Here is a 27,660-nt window from a genome sequence, read left to right on the forward strand (position 1 = left end):
ATGCCTTGTCTGTTTGTCCTGGATTTTTCTTTTTTTTTTTTTTTTGGTCTTTTTGCTATTTCTTGGGCCGCTCCCGCGGCATATGGAGGTTCCCAGGCCAGGGGTCCAATTGGAGCTGTAGCCACCGGCCTACGCCAGAGCCACAGTAACGCGGGATCCGAGCTGCGTCTGCAACCTACACCACAGCTCACGGCAACGCCGGATCGTTAACCCACTGAGCAAGGGCAGGGACTGAACCCACAACCTCATGGTTCCCAGTCAGATTCGTTAACCACTGCACCACGACGGGAACTCCAGATTTATCGTTTTAATTGCACTCTTAGGATGTTCAAGGTCTGGCTGGGCCGAATGGGAGCACAAATGGCTAATCCAGGGACTTTGCCCTCCAGGAACTTAGAGTTCCCAGGGCTAGGACAGGGGAGTCAGATTCCTAGGGAAATATAAGCTGTGTCAGAGAGAAAGGGCAGGGTTTTTGTCTCTTCCATTCGCTGGGGCATCCTCAGCACGCAGAAGCGTGCCTGGCACATGGTAGGTGCTCAATAAACACGTATACAATGAATCCAATGAATGAATACATTAGTGGGTGATGGGGTCATGCTTAGGTTGAGTGTGGAACCAACATGACTCAACCTCCACTGCACAGGGGCATCTCCTGGAGAGCTTTCTGATCTGATAACTGGGTTGAGGTTTGGGTTGGACCGGACCGGGATGCTCCTTGGGAACTGGCAGGGTTCGGAGCTCCTCAGGAGATTCCAACGTGCGGCCTGGGCTGAGCACCACTGCTTGGGATTCATAATGAAATGCTCTCAGAGTGTGGGAGGGGCTGCTGCCTCAGAGACACCTGACGGGTCCCAGCCCAGGTGCTCTGTGTTCAGGGAGGAGGACACGTCTGTTCCCTTCCTTTGGCATCCTGCCCGCCGAGGTGAAACACCCGCTGCCACAGTTCTCCCCATTTCTGCTTCCCTCCAGCATCTTTCTGAGGACTCACCCCTTCCACAGCGTCCCGTTCCTCGCTGCTGTTCCCCTTCTGACCTTGCCCCACATTCAAGGGTTGATCAGCCCATCAATTAATTGTGTCCTAATCCAATCTTGGCTTGGTTGGAGAGAGGGCAGTAAATCCAGCTGGGTAATCATGCCCTGATATTTGTGTAGGGATAATTACTATCTCTCAGGCCTCACTTGGTGGCAAGATGAGATGAAAACCCATAAAACACCACTCGGGGCTGTGGCTCATTGTTTCTTGGCTGCACAAGGCTGGCTGTCAGCCAGTCAGCTCCGCCCGCCCCTGCCCCTGGCACCAGCCCCAACCTCTTCCCCTCCCATTCATGCAACTGGCAGGGCTCAACAGCAGGGGCAGTCTGGGGCTGGATCCTGGCGTGGGCTCAGCAACCAGTAGGAGCAACATTATGGGCTCAGGGTAAAGCCTGCATGTGTGTGTGTGTGTGTGTGTGTGTGTGTGTGTGTGTGTGTGTGTGAGAGAGAGAGAGAGAGAGAGACAGAGACAGAGAGAGAGAGATAGAGACAGAGACAGAGACAGAGAGAGATCACCAAGGAAGGTGGTCCCCATAGCTAAGTGATCACTTGCTTCCAGGAGGTAGGGAGGGTCCAGGATAGTAAATTCACAGGTCTGAGCCACAGGGTGTTGTCCAGACCAACCTAAGAGGCTATGACCATCTGGGAGAGCCCAGTGCACATACAACTGACCCCACAGGGACCCGAGGCCCTGCATCCTTCAGGAGGAAGCTGTGGCCTGGGACTTTCCTACAGATGTGCTGGCTCCATGGGACAGACTTTGACCTGTAGCCCTAAGAACACAGCCCCCAGCTCATGAAACACTGAGCACCAACTATGAGCCTGGCTCTTCTCTAGGCACCAAGGGTGTTGGATGGCCGTAGAGTGTGTTGATTAAAAGGATGGATCTAGAGTCAGACACTTGGGTTTGAATCCTGAGACTTGCAAGTTATGTGGCCTTGGGCAAGTCATGTGACCTCTTGGTGCCCCCGTTTCCACAATTATAAAGGGGGCTACACCAGCACCTAATGGAGCTGCTATGAGGTTTAAATGAAATGATTAGTACAAAGCACTTAGATCCAGGCCTGACACGTAGCAGCGTTACAGGAGAATTAGCGCTTATCGTTATTGTGACTATTATGCAGCCCTCTGGGCATCAATTCCCTCAGCCACTCCTTGGTGGGTAGGACCTCCCTATTCAAAGTGTGGTACCTGGACCAGCAGCAGCATCCGAGCCTGAGAACGTGTTAGCAGTGCAGAATCTCGGGGCCCAGCCAGGCCTGCTCAGTCTGAGTCTGCATTTACCCAAGAGCCCAAGGGACTGGGATGGCGCTCTGGGCTAGGACAGGCCCTAGGCACTCAAGGTCTGTCTTCCTCCAGGTTGAATCCCAGCACCTAGCACCTCTCGTCTGGCATAGAGCAGGTGCTCGGCAGGCATGGGGGGTATAAAATGAGTGTGTGAAAGCGTGGGGCGGGGGGGCCTTGAAGAATTTCAAAGCAGCTGAGAAAGGTCTCTGGGAAGCAGCATGGAGGGCAATGCCAGGGGGCTGCCTGCCGGTCGCGGGCGTGAGAAGTGCTGAGGGGCCAAGCAGCAGTGGGGAGAAAGGGGGAAGTTGAGTCAGGAGGATGGAGGGAGGCTGCTCGGGCTGGGAGGTGACAAGGACATGAAGTCTGAGGGAGAGGATGGGCCTTCTGCATCTCCAGGGCCAGGGGCTGGGAGATGAGAAAAAGCATCATGCACAAGAGAAGGTGTCCTCATGGGGTGTCCCTGTTGGGACAGAGCGAGGTCCTGGAGGCAGGAGGGATCGTGCCTGCAGAAGCCGGTGACAGTAACCTGACCCACGGCTGGTCTGAGAGGAAGAAGGCAGGGGGAGTCAGGGGGACACCCCGAACCCTTACCGGAGAAGGCATTATTGGTGTTGAGGAAGTAGATCTCCTCTCGGCCGTCCCCATCGATGTCGCAGGCTGTGACCCCGATGGCGTTGCCCTGCCGGTCCCGCAGCGCGTAGTAAGGGGAGCTGCGCTCGTCCACCGCGATATTCACCAGCCGCTTCTGGGCCCGGTCATACTTCAGAACTAGGTTGGGGCCATTGTACCTGCAGGAGGAAAGGGGAGGGGACGTCGTTGACGAGCAGCCGGGCTCCCCCTGCACACCATTCCAACGGGCTCAGAGTCCCCCGGGCAGGTCAACACGGGGACAATTCAGCCCAGAACATTCCCAGGGAACCATTGTATTCCTAGGGAACCCTGGGCCTCGGGGTCCCTGAGCGTTTGACTGGTGTCCCTGAATCAGACATGGACTCAGGCAAAGTGAGAGTCAACTTTGTCCCAACAGGCCTGCGTGGGACACAATACAAGGAGCAGCATGGTGGGCGGGGGTGGGCAACCAGCGATAAGCCTCTTACCATAGGCCTTGCCAAGGAAAACAAAAACCTCCCTGACATTTATCTTGCCCATGTCGATGTCAAAAGTACTTTCATATTTATAATCTCATTAATTTAAATCTAACAACAATGGAGTGAGATAGATGTGGGTGGCTGCATTGTTGACCCATTTTTTTTCAGATGAGGCAACTGATGAACTTCATTGGGGAAAGTGAGGCTCAGAAAGGTTGAGTGCCCTTCCCAAGGTAACACAGCTAGTAATTGTCAGGTGCTGGGACTTGAACCCAGGCCCTCTCTGCTATCCCAAGAGCCCTTGTGTGAGTGAGCCCTGGAGTGGAAGGCTTTGTCGTGCACATTTGGAAGAAAAATCTCTCTTTTTTTGGTCTCTTTAGGGCCACGCCTATGGGATATGGAAGTTCCCAGGCTAGGGGTTAAATCAGAGTTACTACAGCTGCCAGCCTACACCAGAGACACAGCGACGCGGGATCCAATTTGCATCTGTGACCCACACCACAGCTCATGGCAACGCCAGATCCTTAAACACTGAGTGAGGCCAGGGATCAAATCCACAGCCTCTTGGATACCAGTCGGGGTCATTACCACTGAGCCACGATGGGAACTCTGATACTCTCTCTTGACATGAAGTCCCAGCCTTTAAACAGTAGCCTGGCGAGTTCCCATCGTGGCTCAGTGGTTAGCAAATCTGACTGGGAACCATGAGGATGTGGGTTCGCTCCCTGGCCTTGCTCAGTGGGTTAAGGATCCGGTGTTGCTGTGAGCTGTGGTGTAGGTGGCAGACGCGGCTTGGATCCCGTGATGTTGTGGCTGTGGTGTAGGCCAGCGGCTACAGCTCCGATTCCACCCCTAGCCTGGGAACCTCCATATGCCATGGGTGTGGCCCTAGAGAAAACAGACAAAAAAGACCACCCCCCCCCAAAAAAAGTAGTCTGAATCAGTATCCCAGATAAAAGACTGTGAACGCAGGCAAAGTTGTTAGGTGGACTGCTGGACCTTGTTTTCTGAGGAACTCAAAGCAAAAGATTAAAGTGCTCTTCAGTCCTCATTTCTCTCTCCCCAGATTCTCCTGCAACAACACAGCCTCTCTGCTGCAGGCTCTTGCTTCGGGGACTTCGCACTTGCTGTTCCCTCTGCCCACGATGCCTCCCCCCCACTCCCCCCCGCCCCCGACAGTCAAATGGCTGTCTCCCTCCTTCACCTCCTTTAGGCCCTTGCTCTACTGCCCCTTTTCCGTGAGGCAGGCCTTCTGCCCCCATCCCTGAAACTTGCAACCACCGCTCCCCTGAACCCCTCCCGGCTGCTCTCTTTTCATGGCTTTTACCACCAGCAACAAGCCTCTATTTTCCACTTCATGGCTTCCTTCCCTGTCTCATCCCGCTAGAATTTCAGCTCCAGGAGGTCAGGACTTTTTGCCTGTTGCGTTCCCCAGGGCCTAGCACAGTGCCTGGCACCCAACAGGTGCTCAATAAATCCTTGCTGACTGTGTGAATGAGTGAATCCTCACAGCCCACGTCTGAGTCACAAGGGCTTAAGTGTCCTGTGGTCGATTTCTTCCCATTGCCTTTCCATCTGGAGAACGTGGTGTGTCCAAGGTCACCGCCAGGCAGCACAGTCGTGAATGTCTGAAGGCTCCTCCCACCTCCTGGAGCACCAGCATGCTGGGCTCTCCAAAGGAACCCAGCCAACCCCCATCCATTAGTCCTCGGCCTCCTGCCTTTGTTTTAACTTGAACGTGTACATCCTGAGTGAAGTTCAGCTGCTGGCCTCGGGAGGGTCCTCGGCCGGGAGCACTGCAAGGAGGGCGGAGAGAACTCTCCAAGGTCTTTGAGAGAAATCACTTCTTGCTGTCCTGAAACAGATCCAATCTGGCCCCCTCCTTCATCACCAAGATGCAGAGCCAGTGAGGTTTGGGGGTGGTGGTGCTGAGGGACTGGCCAGGCGCCTTCTGGCATTCACTGTGTGCCAAGGGGAGACGGCGCTCACTGGGGGCTGAGTCAGCAGCCCGCGATGGAAGGTCACGGCTCAGATGCCTTGACAAAGAATCTCTGAGGGCTTCGCGTCGAGGGCGCGGCGTGACCTATAGGACGTGTCTAGGCGGCAGAGACAGAACACGGGTTCCAGCGCTGTCAGCAGCTGGCACCTGCCCCCAGGGACAGGAAGGGCCTTCTGGGTGCTAAATACCAATCCTCAAAGCCTGCAGGTCTTGTGTGAACTATTGCTACTGCTCCTCATGAGACAGTCCAGTCCTGGGGCGCGGGGCCGTGCTAAAAGCACTTTCTCGTGCATTGCCTCACCCGAGCCCCAGACATCACATTGGCGCTGAAAGAAGGCAGAGAAGGCATTCTCCCAGAAAAGGAAATGGGAGGGTCAGAGAGGCAAAGGGAGCTGCCGTCCAAGGTTACACAGCTTGCAAGTGGCAGCACAGAGCTTCTGCCTTTGGATCCAATTCTGTGCGCTTTCCATGCTGCCCATGATACCAACACTCGGTCCTCTGTGGTTTTGTTTTTTAAAGTCTTTTTGTTTTTTCTGGTGCCTTTTCCCAAAGTAGTGACATGAGACATGACCAAGAACTTCACGTAAAGTGGAATAATAATAACCCTACATTTCTACAGCACTTTAGAGTTTATAAAGCACATTCTCATCCTTGATTTCATTTGTTTCTTGGCAGGTCCTGACTCTTCCAGAGATTAGTTTTGTGACCTTAGGCGGGTCAGTTACCCTGTCTAGTTTCTGAATTTCTCTTCTCCAAAATAAGAACTGGGCTAAATCAGAGGGTCACGAAATGCGTGGGCAGATGTGGCCGTGGGGGGCGAGCCTCCGGGCCCCCCTTCTCAGTTTCAACCAGAGCATCGCTATGTTGGTGCGTTTTATTTTATGCACCACATTCCAGAAAATGTTGTTTAAACAAGGGATTCCAGAGCCAACGTTTTAAAGGCCTTGGACTTGCAGCCGTGTGAGAGCCCTTCTCGGTCTATTGCTCTTGAAATAGGGCCTTGAGTCTAACGAATCTCAGGAGACGGACAGAGCAGGTGTGTCCTGTCCTCGCCCCCACCCACTGCTATGGCTGAGGAGCCGTCATATAAAGCCCAGCACTGCCACCCCTCTTTGTGACCCCTGGCCCTAAGGTCTCCCAGAATGTATGTACCACCCCCTGGAGCCACTTCACAGTGGAGGTGAAAAACCATGGCCTCTGCACATATTGGAAGCCTGTCCTTTCACCCTGAATGTGGGGTGGCGGGCATGCACACAGGTTCCCATGGTGGTGGCCCTGGGGGAGCGGACAGCCCCGGATCATCTCTTCTTTGAAGAACCTGGGGGTGCTAGTTCCAGGACACTCCCTAAGGGGCAGGGGTGGGATTGCGAGGCCAGCTCAAACTCCTCCATCTGTTACACAGTGCCCAGGTGCCACAGAGTCCTCCCGCCACCTACAAGGCAGCCTGGGAGGCATCCTGACACCCTGGCCCCTTGTGCTTTCCCCACCCCCACCCCAGGGACCAGAGACACAAACCAGACCAATGGCTCCTAGGCAGGGGTCCCAGGAACCCACAGCACAGGGCCGCTCCTTCCCTCCACCTGGCTGCCCTTGGCCGGGTCTGCTGTCCTGATATCCAAGCCTGTCCCCTCTCCCCCAGGACCCTCAGCCTCAGCCCCTCCCCCTCTTCTCCATGAAGATGAGGCTCCACTTGGTTCCTTATCATCGGGCCCCTCTGCAGGGACCTTCTCCCCACCCACCTCCCGTGAAGCCCGCCCCAGCTGCCTGGGCAAGATGTGATCTTCTCTTCCCCGGACACCCACAGCGTTCTGCACCTGCCTCTTCCCTCGAGGCAGAGTTGTTTGTGTGCCAACATCACTTCCCCTCATTAAAACATATGCTGGAGCCCGGGAAGCCTGTGGGTGCCTCTCTGGATCTGCTGTACCTAGAGCCATTCCTGGCATAGAGCAGGTCCCCCACAAGGGTCTGTCTGTCAGAGTGGGTGAGCGAGGGAGCGGATGAAGGAAGCTCATCATGGGTGGCAAGTCACATGCCAAGCACCCTTCCAAGCACTTTATACCCACAATCTCCTTTCATCCTCATGACAATCCTAGGAGTTTGTAGACGTGGCGATGAGGCTCCAAGGTGAGCCACAGTCACTAGCCCAGCACAGTCCCTCTGGGGTGTCAGTGCCCACAAGTTCGGGCAGCTGGATATGAAGGGTATGGGATTTCACAGTTCTCCTCTCTGACACCTGCCTGAGATTGTTGGGCACTTGTAGAAATTCAGGAGCCTTCGAACTCAGTTTAATAGACATAGGAAGCGGGGCCGGTCCCGTGTTCTTGAAAAGCTGCTATGACTGACTCCATAATATCAAAGGCTGGGCCAGCAGGACAAGCTAGGTGGCAATGGAAAGTCTGCTGACGAGATACCAGCGGGGCACAACCCATTCTTAGGTGCGTGCCATCTCCTGGGACTGGACTGCTGTGGATAGGGAGGAGCCTTGGGGTTAGGATAAGAGCAGCCTGGGCATGGGGCCCTGGGCCTGCCACTTCCTGTCTCTGACCTTGAGCTGGTCACTCAATTCTGTTAAGCTTCAGCTTCTGCATCTGTAACTCTGTGAGGATAACAGAGAGTGTCTGTGATAACACTTTGCAAACTGTGAAGAGTTACATAATTCTAAGTTCTCATCATTATTAAAAAAAAAAGGCACTCTCTAGAGTAATGATTTTGATAGTTTCCAGACACACTCCAATATTTCTCATCCCCAAACTTCCCACCCGTAATCTCTCATCTACTGGAGGTTTGGGTTATTTCTTTCCTCCCCTTTATCATTAAACTCAGAGTTGCTTCACGAGCTGTCTCCAGTTTCTTTCCATCCATTCATCCACCCCAATCCACATCCCACCCCCAACTCTAGCAGTGCTGCCTTGCTTATGGTCATTGGTACTTTCTGTTTGGCTGCAACTAGGGATGCCCTTTCTGTCCCACCTCCTGGGGACCCTCAGCTGAATTTGGCATAGTGGCCTGTGCCCTTTTTAGGGCCACATCCACAGCATATGGAGGTTCCCAGGCTAGGGGTCTAATCGGAGCTGTAGCTGCCAGCCAGCTTATGCCACAGCCACAGCAACACAGGATCGGAGCTGTGTCTGCAACATATACCACAGCTCATGGCAATGCTGGATCCTTAACCCATTGAACAATGCCAGGGATCCAACCTACAACGTTGTGGTTACTAGTTGGATTCGTTTCCGCTGCACCACAACAGGAACTCCCTGTTTCTTTTTCTTTCTTTTTTAAAATTTTTTTTTTTTTGCTATTTCTTGGGCCGCTCCTGCGGCATATGGAGGTTCCCAGGCTAGGGGGCGAATTGGAGCTGTGGCCGCCAGCCTACACCAGAGCCACAGCAACGCAGGATCCGAGCCGCATCTGCAACCTACACCACAGCTCATGGCAACGCCAGATCGTTAACCCACTGAGCAAGGGCAGGGACCTAACCACAACCTCATGGTTCCTAGTTGGATTCGTTAACCACTGCGCCACGACGGGAACTCCTAAATTTTTTTTTAAATTATGTTTTTACATAATTTGTTTTTTTCTTTTTCTTGCCTTAAAAATTGTTTTTACATAAATTATGTTTTTTTCTTTTTCTTCCCTTAAAAAAATGTTTTGTTGAAGTATGGTTGATTTACAAGGCTGTGATACAACATACACATATCCATTCTTTTTCAAATTCTTTTCCCACACAGATTATCACAGAACACGGGGTAGAGTTCTCCGTGCTACACAGCAGGTCCCCCTTGGTCTCTTCCTGCCTCTTCATGTTGGAATTGCCAGGCCTGGCTCTGGGCCCCCTTCTCGTCTCCCCATCCCCTTTCACTAGGGGATAATATCCCTTCTCATGACTGACAGCTCCCAAATTTATATCTCCAGCCCAAATCTCCAGTCCAAGCTCAGACTCATATATCCGACTGCCTACCTGACATCTCTCCCTGCACGTTCCACAGTCATCTCTGGTGCAACGTGTCCGAAATGGAGCTATTGATCGCTCAGGTCCCCTCCTCCCTGCCATGGGCATCCAAGTACCAAAGCCAGAAAGCTGGTGGCAGCCTTGGTTCTCCCACCCCCTTATCTCCACATATAATTCATCAGCCAATCCTGTCATTTCTACCTCTTAAAACATCACAAATCTTTTCTCTTCTTTCCTCCTCCACCGCCACCAGCTCTGGAGAACCTCGTTTCTCTGCTTCCCCACGTCCCCCATCGATGGAATTCCCCCACACCATAACCATCTTATTTTATTTATTTTTGTCTTTTTAGGGCCACACCTGCAGCATATGGAGGTTCCCAGGCTAGGGGTCAAATTGGAGCAGTAGCTGCTGGCCTATGCCACATCCAGAGCAACACGGGATCCAAACCGCATCTGCAACCTACACCACAGCCACAGCAATGCCAGATCTGAACCATGTCTGCAACCTACACCACAGCTCATAGTAAGGCCAGATCCTTAATCCACTGAATGAGGCCAGGGATTGAGCCTGTGTCCTCATGGATACTAGTCAGATTCGTTTCCTCTGAGCCACGACCAGAACTCTCAGAATCATCTTTTAAACACACAAATCTGATCAGCCATTCTCCTGTCCGGGACCCTGCAGTGGTTTCCCAGTATGTCCGAATGAAACCCAGAACCCTGCATCACGCCTGGCCTGGGAGCCTAGCTCGGTCTGCTGCCCACCTTGCGGACCCCCTCCAGCCACACCATTCCCCTTTCAGCTCCTGGTGGTCCAGGAGGCATGGTCTCAGGCCTCTGGCCAGAACAGTCTCCTTCCACCTCCCTCCTGGGCTAGCTGCTTCTCAACCTTTAGGTCTCACCTTGAAAGGCATCTCGGAGAGAGCCTGCCCTCATCGGAATGCCAGTCACCGCACCCTCTGTCCTACTCTTGTTTGGTTGCCTATTTATTGCTCACTCCTCCCAGGAAACCATAAGCTTCAGGGGAGCAGGGGCTGTGCCTGCTGTGTTCATTCCTGTCTCCCCATCACCGAGGGCATAATGAGTGCTCAGTAAATACTTGTAGAACAAATGAAAGAGAGAAAAACCTGTGGAAGGTACCAGATCAACACTGGGTGGCCGAGAAAAAGGCCAGTGAGCTCTCGGTTTCTTGCCTGGTCTCTGATCCTCTACTTTCATTAGTCCCCAAGAGAGGTACGAACATAGTAATGACGAGTAGGAGGCCAAGGGCTGGTGTCCTAGGTAAGGGTGAGAGAGAGTACAAGATACAGATAGATATATGTTATGCTATAGACAAATGTTATAGATATGTTATGTTACAGATAAATGCAGAGGACAAAATGTTTTCTCTGTTGAGAATCGTTGACCCATGTGGGGAAAAAAAAAATCACTCAGGCAGTTACATTACAAGGCAGCCAGTTGCAAGGATTATTAGGTACCTACTATATACTAGATAGTGTGCTAAGTGCTTTACATATGCTGTCTCATTGTATATAAATAGGAAATTTCCTCAAATTTGAAAAATATATAAAATACACTATATGAAAATTAAGAATAGGGAGTTTTTTAATTAAAAAGAAAAATAATGAAAAATGTATAGCTATTCAGCCTTATAATCAGCAGAGAGGTGCAGAGAGATGAGACAGATGTACATATACACAAAGAATGCAAGAAAGAGACATGTAAGTACAGACAAAAATGGAAACTGAGGGGCAATGAAGCCCTGAGCGCAGAAAGAAAAACACTGTAAACACAGATGAAGAGACTGGCCCGTATAGACACAGAGACACATGGAAGGGAAGCTACATAGACCTAAAGAGACACATAGAGAGAGACCCCTGGAAAGATGCAAAGTCATGGAAGTATCAGCAGGGATCTGAGATATTACCGTGGAGAAGCAACACATGTTGTGGCCATTCTGGGCATTTCCTTCAAAGATGTGTAAAGATGTGTGGCATTTTCAGAACTACCGGCACAAGGGGGTATTTTATTCTTGGTTACGTCAATATCTTTATTTTATAGATGAAGAAAGTGGATTTCAGAGATGAGTGACTTTCTGAAAGTCAAACAGCTAATCATTAGACAACATACATTGAAAGACAAACCCATGCCTTAGTCTAGAGCAGGGATCAGCAAAACCAAGGCCTTCTGGCTGAATCAGGCCTGCTGCCTATACTTGCGAATAAAGTTTTATTGGAACACAGACTTGCTCATTCGTTTATGCATTTTCAAGGCTGCTTTTGCTGTATGACAGAGCAGGATAGCTGCAACACGGACTCCATGGCCCAAAAGCTGAAAATAGTTACCATTTGGCTCTTTGCAGAAGAAGATTTTAAAGGGTTGTCAGCCTTATATTATGGGTATATTGCAAGTTCTAAGTGATCACTATCATAACAGAACATAAAATTAAAATAAGCTCTAGTGAAAATTAATTTGAGGTCAGTAATTGGAATGCAATTTTCTGAAACAAGCATCCAGGGAGAGTACAGCTGAATAGAAGGAAGATGTGAGGTCTTAGGATGGTGACTGAGGGGCAAAATAATCTGTGGAGAAGAAAAACTGTGAAGAGTTTTGTGAGATGAGAACAGTGTTCTTTCTAACACACAGGGTTTATCGAGGACTCAGAAATGAGCGCGTGCCCTCTGAGTGAGTAAAGTGGTAACTAGCTTGTGGCAGCCGATCTCCAAAGACGGCCGCCATCGTTTTCTTTCTTTTTTGTGGGCACCTGCTACTCCACCCTTCAAGAAGTGGAATCTATTTTCCCTCCCCTGAGTCAGAGCTGCCTTTGTGACTTGGCTCGACGGGCAGAATGTGGGCCGGTTCTGAGCCCAACCTTGAAGAGGCTACCAGCTTCCACTTGGTCTCTGGGGGAAGCCAATCACCATGCAAGAAGTCTGACTACCTCGAGACAACCATGCTCTGAGGACGCCCCCTCTAGCCCCGGGGAGAGGCCATGCGGGAGAGCAGAGAGGCACCAGCATGTGAATGAAGACGGACGTCCTGGGCCTCCCAACCCAGCTGACAGTTGAACACATATGAATGAGTGACACCAGCTCTGAGTGAGTGACACCAACGGTTGTCGCACGGAACCGACCCCCTCCCCCCATCCAGCTGACCCTGCCTAAATTCCTGACCTGCATAACTGTGAGAAAGGATAGCTTGTTTTTAGCTAGCTATCTTTGGGGAAAAGAAATAGATAATGATGGCCTATCCTTTCAGACCTAAGGGGAAGAGGAATTTACCCCTGGAAAGTAGGAAAAAAACTTTCCTCATTAATCCGTAGAATTTTCTAGAATAGCCATTTGCATTCATAGTAGGTACATTTCCCCAAGGGAGGCCTGGATCCGTTGGGTTGATACTTGGGTCTCAGACTATCTGAGGATCTGTGCAGCACCTAAGGGTGGAAGGGTAATGAGAAATACGAGGATTCCCCAAACCCCTGTTTTCTCTACTCATTCTTTGCATGCTTCTGCCCTTTCTAGCCATATCTGCTTCCCATTTTGAACGTACAGCCTTGAACATGAATCATTTCTTTGGGACTGTGGGCAGTGCTCTTTTTTTCCTTTTACAAATTTAATTCTTTGAAAGCCATTGAAGTTAAATAGGACCAGAAAACATATGGGAAAGCGTTCCAACAGGAGAGTCACAGATTGCATCCTAGAAGAGGAGACATCCAGAGGCCCCACATTCATTTAAAGGAATGGAGACTCTGGTAATGGGAGCTTTCTAGCCATGATAAGAAATCTGGGGCTGGGGATTTTACAGGGGAGTAAATTGGATGAGTCTGGAAAGGGCATCTCGGAAAACAAACAAACAAATTTGATCCTGAATTAGGAGCTCATCGAGCTGGAGAAGATCACCGCACAAATACAGTGCAAAGAAGAAGGAGGTAGCTGTAAGATGAAGGAGAAAAACCTTTTGTCCTCAGGGGTGGATGGTGTTTCGGGAAAGGGCTGTTTGGCACCAAAAGGTCAGAATAACCTGCAGTGATGAGTGTCTGTGTTTGGTAAAAATTCCACGCAGACTGATTGATTTATGCCTTATTCTAAAAAAGATCTATGCTCAGCATGTGCTCTGTGTCCTTGGACCTTCTTATATTTTGATGAGCATGGAAGCACCCAGAAGGCAGAGACTACCACGTGCAGCTCTATCCCCTCCAAACCTAGGATGATGCCAGGAAAAGACAGGTCCTCAGTCTTGGGTGTTGATGGTGATGCTGCTGCTGCTGCTTCTGCTGGTGATGGTGGTGCTGCTGCTGCTGGAGACCATGCCTCCATCCCTCAAGGCATGTTTATCTCAAGAAAAGAGGAAGACAGTGAGGCAGGGATTCCATAGATTATCAAAGGAGGGATTCAGGTGACAGATGAAGGCTGGGTTAACCAGGATTCTTTGGTTGTAAGTGGCAAGCACTCCACCCGAACTGACTGCAGAAGGTGTTGGCTCAGTTGTCCAACCGGCCAGAAGAGCAAGGGCGCCTGGAACCAGGGTTCTGACCAAGAGGTCATCAGGACTTCCTTCCTCCTGCCCCCTTCCCTCTTCTCTGTCAGTCTCGCCTCTCACACCATTCTTTTTCCCACGCTCAGCCTCACACCTCAGCTTCAGCACCAAGTGGAGAGGCTTGCTTTCCTCAGTTCTCAGTTCCAACACGGAAACCCCAGGAAAGGGCTCCCACTAGGCCAGGTGCCTCACATGTCCATCCTCAGAGCCGGGAACTGGAGCCTCTGGTTGACAGCCTTCAACTAGGACCAAAGCTCCTGACGGCAGCCTCTGGGGAGCCACACATTTTTAGGAGAAGAAGGGCCAGGAAGGATGAGCCGTGTGTCTCTATAGAGACAGTCACTCATCTGGGTCTGTACTGCTGGAGCACAAGCTTGCCAGGGCCTTCTGATGGAAGGCAGGAGTTCCCTGGCACCACCGAGCCCTGTGTCCTCCAGATGCATCTCAAGGTCCCCCCACTTCCCTCTCAAAGCCCCCGAAGGTGATAAAGACACAAAGTAGAATGAATATTTGACTCCCTATGTTTTGGAAATGGTTATAGTCCTTGGCTTCCTGCTAATGCCTCTGTTCCAGGCAGCACTGCTGGTGGCAGGAGGCAGGAGGCAGGAGGCAGGAGGCAGGAGGGCGCTGAGAGTGGGCAGTGACAGCCCAGTGCGGAGCTTGGGGGACACAAGGGGAGCTCTGGCCCAACTCTGTGACCAACCTGTGGATTCGGCCAGGTCACGTTTAACTGCTGGGCCACAAAATACTTTAAAGATCTATTCTTTCTCTCCTTTATGTCGTAATAATCTAGAAGTTTTCCTGTTGGTCTTTGCCTCTGTCTCTCTTGTGGCTAAGGAGGTGGGCCAATTTGGCAGCAGGATGTTGGGGTAAGGAGCTTATGGATGCTTTACTCTTTTTTTTTTTTTTTTTGGTCTTTTTGCCTTTTCTAGGGCTGCTCCCTCGGCATATGGAGGTTCCCAGGCCTAGGGGTCTAATTGGAGCTGTAGCGACCGGCCTATGCCGCAGCCACAGCAATTCAGGATCCTTAACCCACTGAGCAAAGTCAGGGATTGAACCCACAGCTTCATGGTTCCTAGTCGGATTCATTAACCACTGAGCCACGATGAGAACTCTTCTTTTTTTAAATTTTTTTTTTGGTCTTTTTAGGGCCACACCCATGGCATGTGGAGGTTCCCACTCTAAGGGTCCAATTGGAGCTGTAGCAGCCAGCCTACATGACAGCCATAGCAACATGGGATCCAAGCCAAGTCTATGACCTACAGCACAGCTCACAGCAACGCCAGATCCTTAACTCACTGAGTGAGGCCAGGGATCAAACCCACATCCTCATGGATACTAGTCAGGTTCATTAATCACTGAACCATGACGGGAACTCCATTCACTCTTCTTGAAGAGTGAAAACGATAAACCAATCATTCTCCAACGAGTTCATTCTTTCTTCTGTGATCCTATTTCTAGGTTGGTCACACCACATGGTCCACGACCAATTTTCTGCCTCCAACCTCATATGGCAAATAAGCAGTGACCCCAACCCCAAGCTTTCAGAGGAGGAAAGCTCACTTTTATTGCAGCAGTTTTCATAAAGAAGGCTCATCTGATCAGGAACTTGAAGGATGTTAGAGAACTTTAATAGAAGATATATGAGTTGGGAATTTACAGAAGAAATAGTGTGAGCTATGAAGCAGACCAGAGGGCAGAAAACATGGTTAGGGGGAGTTCCCGTCATGGCTCAGTGGTTAACGAATCCGACTAGGAACCATGAGGTTTCGGGTTTGATCCCTGACCTCACTCAGTGGGTTAAGGATCAGGCGTTGCCGTGAGCTGTGGTGTAGGTAGCAGATGTGGCTCAGATCCTGCATTGCTGTGGCTGTGGTGTAGGCTGGCAGCTACAGCTCCCATTCGACTCCTAGCCTGGGAATCTCCATGTGCCACAGGAAGCAGCCCTAGAAAAGGCAAAAAGACAAAAAGAAAAAAAAAAAACATGGTTAGGGAAGAGAGGGTAGAGTAGCTGATGACACAGAGGTGTGGGTTGGACAACTGTGGGAAAGAGTAGCAGCAAACTGGAAAGCACATGGCAGAAGATTATGGAAGATGTAACATGCAAACCAAGCGTTTAGATTTTATCTGGTAGGAAATGGGGAGCTGCTGAAGGATTCTGAACAGGGGGGACCATGACATCAAAGTGCTGATTTGAAAAGAGTTGTCTAGAGGCTGTGGACCTGAAGGATCGGCCAGGGAGAGAACTGAAACAACAGTGCAGAAGATAAAAATTCCACTGAATTATCCCCCAAACTTCATCTGAGCTAACTTGGGCAGGTTCCTGTTTCTTGCACACAAATGACTCCTAAGACAGAGCAGGGTCAAGAAGGCACAGATGGGGAAAACAAGAGTTAACAAGAGAGGTGAGGCCAACGGCGCTTAATGCTCTCAAAAGGTCAAAAAGGCCAAGAATTGGAACCAGGAAGTGGATCTGGCAATATGGAAGTTCCCAACAACCTTCCGGGAAGCTGTTTCATTACAGAGGAGAGAGGAGCCGGATTGAGGGTGCAAGAGAGAGGATGGGCAGCAGGGCAGATGCCTCACTGAGGAAAGAAGGCTCAGGAAGTCCTAGGTTGAGGACCAGGACACAGGGCCAAGGGATGGGCCAGAGGAGAAGGCCCAGGAAGGCAGAGGGTTTAGAGGGACATGGGGAAGACTGCATAGCAGGTGGAAGGGAACAGGCTAAAGTACCAGCAGATGAGCTAAGAAGACAGGATGGGGTGGAAGAGAGCAACTGGAGAGTGGATGCCCAGAGACGTCGGTCTGCTCATAAGGTTAATAAGAGGTGAGCTTCTTAGCTGAGGAGCTAGGACGTGGCTATTTTCCACGTAAACGGGACAGGCAGGATGCGCCACCCCAGAGGGTGAAGTCGGACAACGTGAGGGGTGGTGAGAGACAGAGGGCAGGGTCAGAACTGGATCTTTCTCTGAGGTTGCAGAAAAGACACAGAGCACCAGGGGTGGAGCAATCACCGCAGGGAGGCGGGGACTGGGGGCCAGCCCAGGGAGAGGTGAAGTACAGGTAGGGCTGGCTCAGGGTGGGGGCAGGTGAAGGGCAGTCTCAGATCTGGAATGGGAGATGCTTGCCTCCAGTCCTTGGGAGTGGCTGGGTAAAGGTGGTAGGAGCATCTTCTCTCAGGAGTGAGGTGGTTCTGTGGGGGCAATAAATCAGATCACCCAAGGGCAGATCCCTGCTCACAACTCTCCAGCTGCGGGGGTGCCCTTGAACGACTCACCCAGCCTGTCCAAGCCTCAGCTTCCTGATGCCAGCTGCCCTGCCATGGGTTGTGCCGAGGATGAAGATAAAGCTTGCAAAGCAGTCAATACAGTGGTGAGCACAGAACCAAAGTTCAATAAACACTAGTTAGTGAGTCTGTCTTCTCTCATACACACGCGGTGCCTTACACATAATGGCAACGTGATAAATATTTTTGATAGAATGAATTATTATGATTATTACCTGGGTAGCCTTGAGCACAGAAGACTGTGAGCTCCAAGGAGTTCTAGACTATATTTTATTCTTCTGGCCCCCAGCAGTGTTGAGAAAGGAACCTGCTTACGTACAGTTCCCATAATTCGGTTTCCTCATCTATAAAGCAGGGCTAATAATATTTGCTCTACCTCAAGGTCAGATGAGCTAGCACATGTAAACCTCGACACGGCTGTAGATTTTGTATGTGTGAGTACACACACACACACACACACACACACACACACACACACACACACACACTATGGCTGTTGCTTGCAGCAGAGGCGGCCTTCGGAGCCCCCTGGGAACCCTGGCTCTTCTACTCTATTTGACAGAAGCTGAATGATAGGCCCGTCAAGCTGCAGGGATGCCCTGTGACACGGAGGTGGCAGGACCTTGCTGAGGGTCTGCTCATAGGCAGCCGTGGTTTTCTTCACTGGGAGGAAGTCTGGAGCCGGGCGCTGCCCTGGATGTGAGGGATGCAGGCGGCTGCCCCAAGTCAGCCCGGCCTGAGGCCTGGATTGGACAAGCAAGGAGACACAGGTCACCAGACACGGGTCATAGGCCTTGGTGAGGGCAGAGGCTAGTCATGTGAAGACAAGGTCCATGTGGGCTCCTGGTGGTCACGGCTGATGGCGGGATAGAGATGGCCACATCTTCAGCTTAGAAAAGGCCTGTCGTTCTAGCCCAGGGTTCTGTCCCGCCAGAGTCCGGGCTCAGACGGTGGCTGGGTGCAGGCCCCCGTGATGACTCTCTGCTTGGAACTGTTAACATAAGTCACTGCTGGAGCCCCCTCCCTTGCTCGTTAGGTGTTGGCGTCTGTTCCCCTTGACCCCTGGGATCTCCACGGGCTCTGTCCAGACCCTATGGATGTGTCGTTCTGCTTTCTGGACCCTATGCCCTGTGCACCTTGGCTATCCCCTCCCAGGGGGAAAATCGAGTTCCTCCCACTTTTCGCTCATGCTGCAACTCATGGGGGCACGCCTGGTTGTGTCTTGAGAAAGAATGGTTGGAGGAAGCAGCAAAAGCCTTCCAGTTGCTAGGGAGTGTTAACTGATGAATTAAGCTCTTCATTTTGATTTGAAGGAAAGAGTCCTAGAAGAGTCTCTTGCTTTAAAAAAAATAGAAAGCTGCCAACTATGAAAGGCGTTCGTTCAGAGGGGTCTTTGTTGCCAAGCTGGCTTGAATTCCCTTAGCCGTGCATTAACGCTAATCAGAATCTGGCTGTTGGAGCCAATGTGCATTAAAGTTTTAGGGATAGAAAATGCTATGTGTTAAGTATAAGTGAGAAGGTATCAAATGTACCTAGATATTCATTCTTTAAAGCGCTTACTGTATAAAAATTATCTACCTGACTGGCAATTCAAAATAAACTGTCCTTTTAATCACAAATGAAAGGGACATAGCTATAATCTGAGATATTAGGTAATGCAGACATTTTATATTTGAACCATCCATCTAGATTAAAGACTATGCAGGAACTGGCACCTCCTGACTGCTGAGGACTAGCTGGTAGATAGCACTGTGCTCCTCAAAGTGGGGGTGGGGTCAGGTGGCACCAGCAACATTTGGGAGCGTGTTGAAAACGCAGAGTCTCCAGCGCCAGATCTCTGAGTCAGAATCTGCATTTTCAAGATGCCCCAGTGATTCAGGTGCACATTCAAGGCTGGTCTGGATCAGAATTTCTCAGAGTAGCCTGGAGACCACTTGCATTGGAAACACCTGGAGAGCTGATTAAACATGCAAATTCTGGGGCCCAAGGATCAGTATTTCAAACAAACTCCCAGGTGGTTTGTGTTCACCCACCCCGCTGAGTCCTTCTGACTTCCTCAAGACCCAGGAAGGACCAGCTGACATGTGATATTATATATATATATATTTTTTTTTTTTGGCTTTTTGCCTTTTCTTGAGCTGCTCCCACGGCATATGGAGGTTCCCAGGCTAGGGGTCTAATCCGAGCTGTAGCTGTCAGCCAATGCCAGAGCCACAGCAACACGGGATCTGAGCCACGTCTGCGAATTACACCACAGCTCATGGCAATGCCGGATCCTTAACCCACTGAGCAAGGGCAGGGATCGAATCTGCAACCTCATGGTTCCTAGTTGGATTCGTTAACCACTGAGCCACAACGGGAACTCCTGACATGTGATGTTCTGAGTCCAGTATGAAAGGATTTGGATAGCTGTCACCCCTGCTATTTAGGGGTTTATAACACCATCCCTACAGCCGAACAGGTAGAAAACAAGCTACTGTATAAATACCTAGGAGGATTATATTATTGACTAATAGACAATGCATCTGAGTCTCCCATCCACGCTGTGGATGCATGTCTTCCCTGACGGTGATGGATACCAGACACATTGACCTCAGCCGTCCCAGCTCTTCTTCTGGAGCTGAGTAGACTCCCGGCGGACCACGCATTCTTTTGGGCTGCTGAGCAGAGCCCAGCCTAGGGCCCAGCTACTGGAGCGTCCTGCTCAGAGCAGGGTAGGAAACCAGCGATTCTTTTCATTAGCCTTTTCCTATGAACCCTCCCCTCTCCTCCTTGTGCCCACCACCCCTTCCCAGGGCCAGGAGGGCCCAGCCCTCTGCTGCACTGCCCACGTTGTTCCCCCCCCCGCACAGGTCAGATCAGGCCTAGGCATCTGCCAGCACTCAGCCCTTGGGGATGGCACGAGCTTTCTTCTTTTCCTTTTGATGTCTGCATTTGGTTTCTTCAGAAAGACAGACATGGACCATAACACTCTCTTTTAGAGATAAGAGCAAACCAGCCCGCATCTTTTGAAATTCAATGTACAACAAGTGGAGAAGGGGCAACGTGTGATAGGAGCCCGGCTGGAGGTCTCTCTTGACACAGAGCTTCAATGAATAGCAAGGAGGCTGGCCTGCAACAGGGGTCCTTTAGTGGAATGATGTCTGGCTTGGGCTAAGCTGGCCCAGATCTCAGGCCTCAAACACAAAACCACCTGGGCTCAGGATGTGTGTGTGTGTGTGAGTGTGTGTGTGTGTGTGTGTATGTGAAGGAGCAGTTGCCTAGCGCCTTCTGGCTTATTCTTATGTACGATTTAATCCTCTCAGCCATCCAGTGGGGGTCATTACTTATCTCCTCTCCCCCTTTAATTGCAAAACTAAGGCCAGGGCTTAGTCACATGCCCATCACACAGCCAGAAAGTGTCAGGGCTGGGTCTTGAATTTGCTTCCTCTGACTCTAAATTCTAGTTTCTTTTTACCCAACCATAAGGCCTCATTTTTCTTCCATCCGTGAACTAACATTATTTTAACTAGACCAGGGATTCCTTTTGGCATAGCTCTCTCCAAATTATACCAAGGAGTGCAGAACCAGCCCGTGACAGCCCCTCAGCAGGTGTGGCGGCCAAAGAAGAGTTACTGCTTCTTTCCTTTGTGGCTCTGGCAAATTCTCCAAGGTGTAGATGAAAAAAACCAATGCCAGATGGCTCTCCATGGAGAAGTCTTCATGGCCTGGCTGCTGGGGAACCACCTGGGGGTGGGCGATGGCTTTGCAGCTAAGGAACATGGCATGACCTGGCTGGACCCCAGGGCACACAAGCCCCATGTGGCCGCAGTCACCTGACCTGGCTCAGCTCCACGTTCAATGTTCAAGGCTGGCAGTCAAGTAAAAGGAGAGAGGAGGCACTGTGGTGAGAGCAGCATCCAGGAGGCATGACGGCTGTCTTGAGAGCCCCCTCTGGGCCTGGCTGGGGATGGTGATGAGGCTCCAGGGTGACAGCACAACTAAGGCTCCTGTCTGCACAGTCAGTCATTGGACTCAACAGATAAATTCAGACCTGCTGTCAGAAATGAAAATCTGGGAGTTCCCTGTCATGGCTCAGTGGTTAACGAACCCGACTAATATCCACGAGGATGTGGGCTCAATCCCTGGCCTCGCTCACTGGGTTAAAGATCTCGTTGCTGTGGGCTGTGATGCAAGTCGCAGACCCAGCTTGGATCCAGCTGTGGCTGTGGCCCCTAGACCTGGGAACGTCCATTTGCTGAAGGTGTGGCCCTAAAAAGACAAAAAAAAAAAATGATAATCTGGGTGTTGCAAACCACTGACTCTGTACCGTGATTGCTGGAGCTGAGGTTTGGGAGGAGAGTGGGGGCCCAGGTGGGTATCTACTGTGACGGGGAGATTCCACCCTTGGAAAGGTTTTGCTGGAGCCGAGAGGACTCCGGACAAAGCCTGCTTGCCTGCGTCCATGAGAGCGGTGTGCCTCTTTGCTGTCTTATTCCCAGGTCCCCAGAAGGTGCCCCAAGCGCCCACCTTGGTGTGAAGCAATCCTGGTCTACAGAGCGTGCGCTGGGGCAGCGGGGCAGTGAGCCCTGGGCCGGTCCCCTGTGGCTGCCGCAACAAAAAGGACTACAGCCTGGATGGCTGAAAACGGCATGGGCTCGCTCTTGGTTCTGGAGGCCAGATACCCGCAATCAAAGTGGGGGCAGGGCTGCACTGCTTGCAGAAGTTCCAGGAGAGAATCTCTTCTTGTCTCTTTCTGCTTCTTGTGGCTGCACGCGCTGCTTGGCCTGTGGCCACCTCCCTGGAACCTCTGCCTCCAGAGTCACGTTACCTCCCCCTCTTTCCAGCCCCCTCTGCCTCTTTCTTTTAAGGGAATGTTTGCATTTAGAGCCCACCTGGATAATCCAGGACAAGCTCTTCTGAAAGTCTTTAGCTTAAGCACGTCTTTGGCCATATGAGAGAAGGTTCACGAGATCCAGGCGTTTGGCTATGGATGTATCTTTTATGGGGGGATCACCATTCAACCCACTACAGCCCCCTCTGAGTTAACTCTTAGTTTCCCATAAGACATACCAGGTCAGATAATCCTAGTAGGAGCCGGGGAGCCTGCTAGGTGCTTCATAGGCATTATTAGCTCATTTAGTCTTCCCAGCAACTCTGGAAGGCCAATACCTGTATTGCCCACACAGAGGAAGACCAGACGCTCTGAGTCCAGACTCCTTCAGCTTCACCAGAGGCTTTTGGTGTGTGGCCCCCAAGGATCCCTGGGAAAGAGGATGAGACGGCTCTGGGTCCTGAGCCCTTTCCCACCACAGCCCTTCCCCGACTCTGGTCTGTCTTAGATGTTAAGAGGCTGAAGAAGATTTCTTTGTGCTCCAAAGTGTTATGCTGAGAAAATAAAGTTTGTAAACCACAAACATCCACCGCCTGGTGATATCTGGGCGTCGGTACAGGTTTAGGAGCTCCCCCGCCCCCACCCCAGGAGACAGACACCCCTGGGCTCAAATAGCCTCTTTCTGCTGTCCTTGTTCTGTGTGCTTGGGCAACCTAACCTTTCTGAACATGTTTCTCATCTGTGCAGAGGAAATAATAGCACTATCTACCTTGAAGGGTTGGCATGAGAACTGGACCAGAAGACGAGTGTACCTCTAATGCTTGAAAAGTGCTCAGTAAAGAAAATGTAGTATTTTCATCGTTATCCTCATCGGTGTATGCATTTCTCTACTGATCAGTTCGCTTGATATTCAACCTAGGACCTCTTGAAAGTGAAGCTGTTTCTCCAGAACAGGTGGGTCCAGCTGTTCTTCCCTCACTAGGGCTTCTAGAGGAGAGGGGTGGCATGCAATGTCATGCAATGTCACTTTTCTGGGTTCCTGGATGAGGATGCTGTCATGCACACTCATGTCCACAAGGTCAGTTCCCGACGTGGTGATGAATTCAAGGTGCAGTCATTGCCTCTGACAGGAGTCCCCCCAAGAGGCTATGATGATGAAACTTGCAAAAGCTGGTCCTGGGAGGGAGGGGCAGGACTTTCTTGACATCTCTGATAATCACAAAGGTTTATTTATGGATGCCTGTGGTTCTAGGTGACCTTGTAGTAAGCAGCTGCTGCCTCAGTGGCCAAGCACAACCCCCTGCAAGGTGCTATGTAAGTGGCAAAGGGATGCTCTCCTGCCTCTGTGGAGGGCTTACGATGCCATTTGCTTCCCTTTGAATGAAACACGTGAGTTCCAGGGAGCAGGTTGACTGACACCAACCTCTTCAATATATTCCAAAACAGCTGTTTTAAGCACAGGTTCTGATTGAATTTTAGAATGTGTCATAATGAGAGCTTAGCATTTATTGAATGCTTACTGCCTGCCTGGCACTGGCTAAGGACGTTATCTGCATGTTCTCATGTTCCTCCCAGTGAACTGATTATCCCTGTTCAGAGATGAGGCCTAGGAGGTCAAGTGACTCCCCAAGGTCACTTGGTTGTGAAGTGGGGGTGCGAGGCCTGGACTGGGTCTGGTGCGTCTCTGAGGCTGTGCTTTCGATCCTGCCCGGGACTCCTTCCAGGACCAGTACTCCCGAGGAAGAATTCACACTGCCTGCTCTTTGGCACCTTCATTTTGGACAGGATCTTAGCCTGATTGTTAAAAGCAAATGTTACATTCAGTAATGGTGGTAACTAAGCAAAACCAAACAAACACCACCATCACCAACAGAACCCAAACAAATAAAAAGTTGCTTTTGGGTCAGATTCTCCTCTAAGTCCAGAAATCCGCAACTACGGGTTCTCAAAAAGAACGAATACTAACACAGACCTGGACTGTTTCCCTTAAGGCACAGTGGTGTGCCGGGGTGACGGACACGCTCTCAGATGGAGGTGACAGGACAGGGAGAACTTTATGGAAAGTGCACTCTGAGGGGCAGAACACGCCTTTTAAGAGAAGATGCACAGCTCTGGGGAGCAGCAGGAAATGCTCCAAAAAGATGTTGAGGCAAGGGTGTGCCTGGCATTGGTGGGCTCCCTGCAGGGGCCAATGGTAGATTTTTTAGAGCCAAGAGAGGAGGAAACAGAACTGAAGGGTTGGAGAGAGGGGGAGTGAGTGATAACCAAAGGAGTACGTTGTCACGGTGGCCCTGGGAAGGGAGGCTTGCTCCTAACAGCATCAGCAATAGCTGTCGACAGCGGAAGCAGCAGCTGATATTCATTGAATGCTTATAATGAGTGATGTGCACGTTAGCCGAATGATCTCATTTAATCTTCACAACAACTCTATAAGGTAGGAGCTATTATTACCCTGGTGTTATGGACGAGGCAACCAAGGCTCAGCAAGGTTAAGCAACTTGCCAGAAATTGCACAGCTGGAAAAGGGTAGAAGTCAATTCAAAGCCAGGTCTCCGGGATCTTGCCTCTCACCTGGCTGGTCCCCAGCACTCGGAAGGTGATACATTTTTGAGGGGGTGGGGGCTGTCTGCCTGCATGGATTGTCTCTATTGCTTTAGAGTGTGATGGAATGTATACACCCTCGAAGCTAGGTTTAAAGTGTGTGAGGAGTCAGACATGTGGGGGTGATGGGGAGGGGCTTAGAAACAGGGAGTGGCAATGACATTTGTTAACACGTATTGTAACCTCTTGCCACGTCCTGTGTCGGTCAGGAGTAGTGGGTTTGACTCAGGCGGTTGGGCTCGGGGGTGGGGTGGGGTGGAGGGGGGTGGAAATGGGGCAGGTCCTATGAGGCCCTCCTCCCTCCCATCCCTGTACCACCTCCAGGGCTGCATAAGGGAAGTCGCTTCCTTCTTTGCCTCTTCTAACTCTGGTGAGGGTCCTGTTGCATCTGTAGCAGACAGGGTGGGGCAGAGGGGGCTGCTGAATACGCACACAAAGGGGTAATTCCATACTGAACCTCTGGTTCCCTCAGCCCAGGGCATCTTAGGTGAAGGATGCAGTTTAAAGTCAGAGAATTGGACGTTCCGTGCCTTCTCAGGCTACAGGAGAGGATGGGCACATCACATCCCAGTTGGCAAAAGAAAAGGGACAATGTCTTCTCTTTCAAAGACATTTCGGTGCATTTAACGGAGGTAGCAGTGGGGGATGTTAGCAATTAGTCACCCTTTTAAGAAAGGAGTGGTCTCTTGCTGCCCTAATCCATACCCTAAACCACACTTGGAGAGCTACAGCATGTCCCTTTTATTATTATTTTTTTTAATTAATAAACCATTTTTAAGAGGAGTTTTAGATTCATAGCAAGATTGAGTGGACGGCACAGAGAGTTCCCACGTACCCCCTGTCCCCACACGCGTACACCCTCCTCCGCTATCAACAGCCCTCACTGCAGTGGTGCATTTGTTACAATCGATGAACCTGCGCTGACACATCATTATCACCCAAAGTCCGAGGTTTACATCTTGGTTGTACATTCTGTGGGTATGGAGCACATCCCTTTTAAAAATCCTTTTAGGAACAGGAAGGGATGACTGGCTCATGGTCACACGGTAGGGTGTGGCTGCAGCCAGTGTCAGCCCCTAACCCCTGGCTACCCTCACACCCACACCCCTCTTCACCAGACAATACCACCAACCGGTCTCTTGGGGACAGATAACAAGAAAGAGAAGTGCAGAGAGTCCACGGGGATGAAGCTAATGGGAATAAATTCCATGGGCCTGAAAAAATAGGAACCACCCCTCACCCCTGCTGCTTCAAGATGGGCTGTTCAGGGATTCATTCTCACCCCAGAAGACACTGAGATGGGCCTGGGAGATGAGCCTGGGAGTTCTGGAAATCCAGGAACAGCAGGACTCTCCATGCAAGTCTCAGAGCCTGTGTCAGAACGAGTGCGAAAGCATCAGGTTACCCTGTGATTTCCAAGAGCAAGCACATCTGTGGAGTTAGACCTAAGGTCAAGGCCTGGATCTGTGAGTTACCAGCTACAAACGTAGAATAGCCATTAGAATGATGTGATGCAACGAGAATCAAACTGGTGGATTGCAGTTCCCAAGTCCACCCCAGGTTCAATGATTCTGTAGGAAGACTCTCCGAACTCAGCATGTGGTAGTCATGGCTAAGATTTAGTAGAATGAAGGGGTTCGAAGCAAAATAAGCAAAGGGAAAAATGCACAAGGAGGACGAAGCTTCCAAGAGTCCCCTCCGAGTACAATCATACAGAACTCACTTAATTCCCCCAGCAATGGGTAGGAACGACCCCTGGGAAGTGTCGTCTGCTAGAGAAGCTCATTAGAGACCCAGTGCCCAGGGTTTGTATTGAAAGCTGGTCACTGAAGGCACCCTCTGCCTGGCACATTCCCAAATTCCAGACTCCTGGAGGGGAAGCAGGTATTAGCATAAACCACACTTTGCATAAAGAGACTAGGCACAGGGAGTCCTGGGGAGAGTGGAAACTCGCCCCAAATCCAAGTTCCCATATCCCAGCCAAAGGCCAACCTTGCAGGCAGGGTTTTCTGAGGATGAGAGGCTCAGGCCCACTAGGTTAACTCTGCGCTGCCTGCACTGCTGTTGGGCACAGAGTGGACTTCAGTCCACTGCTGTTATCTTTGTCAGCAGCGTCCCTTTTTTGTACCTTTCTCTACCAGAAGGAGAGCTCGTCGTACCACCCTAGCGTCCTCAAGTCAAACCAAGTACCCACTTGGAAAGCGAAGAACACACATGTACATAAGTGCACACACATCTGCACACCCAAGTGTGTATCTACCCAAGTGTGCATCAAGTAGCTGCTTATGCAATAAACCTTTTCCTTTTCAAATGTCGAATCATGATTCTTTTCATCTCTGGCCTTAGTTGCCATTTACAACTCTGATTAGTATGCTTTCTGTTTCTTCCGCTGAGTCATTGATAAAAAAAAAAAAAAAAACGGGTTCATCAAGGCAGAGCCAGGACGGAGCCGCAGGCAGTCTACAGAAAGCCTCTCTTCAGGTTTTGGAATGAACTTTCAGGACATGATCCTGCTACGAGAATGATCATCTGGCTCATGTGTCAACATATGAGTTACAACAATATGTGGGGAGGCTGCGAACGGCGTCCTTAAAGTAAAAATCAGCGATCTCTACAGCATTCTGCCAGTTCACCAGCCAAATGCCTCCTTGCAAGAAAACAAGGTTAATTGTGTGCTAGCTCCTAGTGATCACACACTGTATCCTAAAAATGTATAGGCTATTTGTTCCCACTTATCTTTTTGTTCGTTGAGGGATACACTCTTTTCCCCCAGCTTTGAAACAATTTGCCTCTTCTCCTCTCCCACGTGTCCTTAAGAGCATAGCTATTGGTCCCCCAGTCCCTGGGATGCTCCGTGTCCTGTGATTTAATTTCATTTTGTGCACCTCACCTGCCTTACACTGGATTTCTTTGATAGACGACTGGTTCTACCGGGGCAAGTTTGGAGACGATGGAAGTCAAGAGAAGTTGTAAGTTCTACCTTCTTTCTGTCACATCACACTGTATTCCACCCCACCCAGCCACAGCTTGTCCTTTTTCTCACCTCTTGTTCCTTCAAGCAAGAGATAC

General features: G+C 50.7%; 1 protein-coding gene across 2 annotated transcripts in view; it reads right to left on the reverse strand.

The window, feature by feature from the left end:
• The window catches only part of CRTAC1 (cartilage acidic protein 1), a 153,880-nt gene that overhangs the window by 54,696 nt on the left and 71,524 nt on the right, over window positions 1–27,660 (reverse strand). For both annotated transcript variants that reach the window (XM_047760692.1, XM_047760691.1), the window contains exon 3: window positions 2,911–3,107. In XM_047760692.1, coding sequence (XP_047616648.1) covers window positions 2,911–3,107 — 197 coding nt within the window. The remainder of the gene's footprint in view (window positions 1–2,910; window positions 3,108–27,660) is intronic.

This window comes from Phacochoerus africanus, chromosome 15 (genome assembly GCF_016906955.1).
Source record: "Phacochoerus africanus isolate WHEZ1 chromosome 15, ROS_Pafr_v1, whole genome shotgun sequence".
NCBI lineage: Eukaryota > Metazoa > Chordata > Mammalia > Artiodactyla > Suidae > Phacochoerus > Phacochoerus africanus.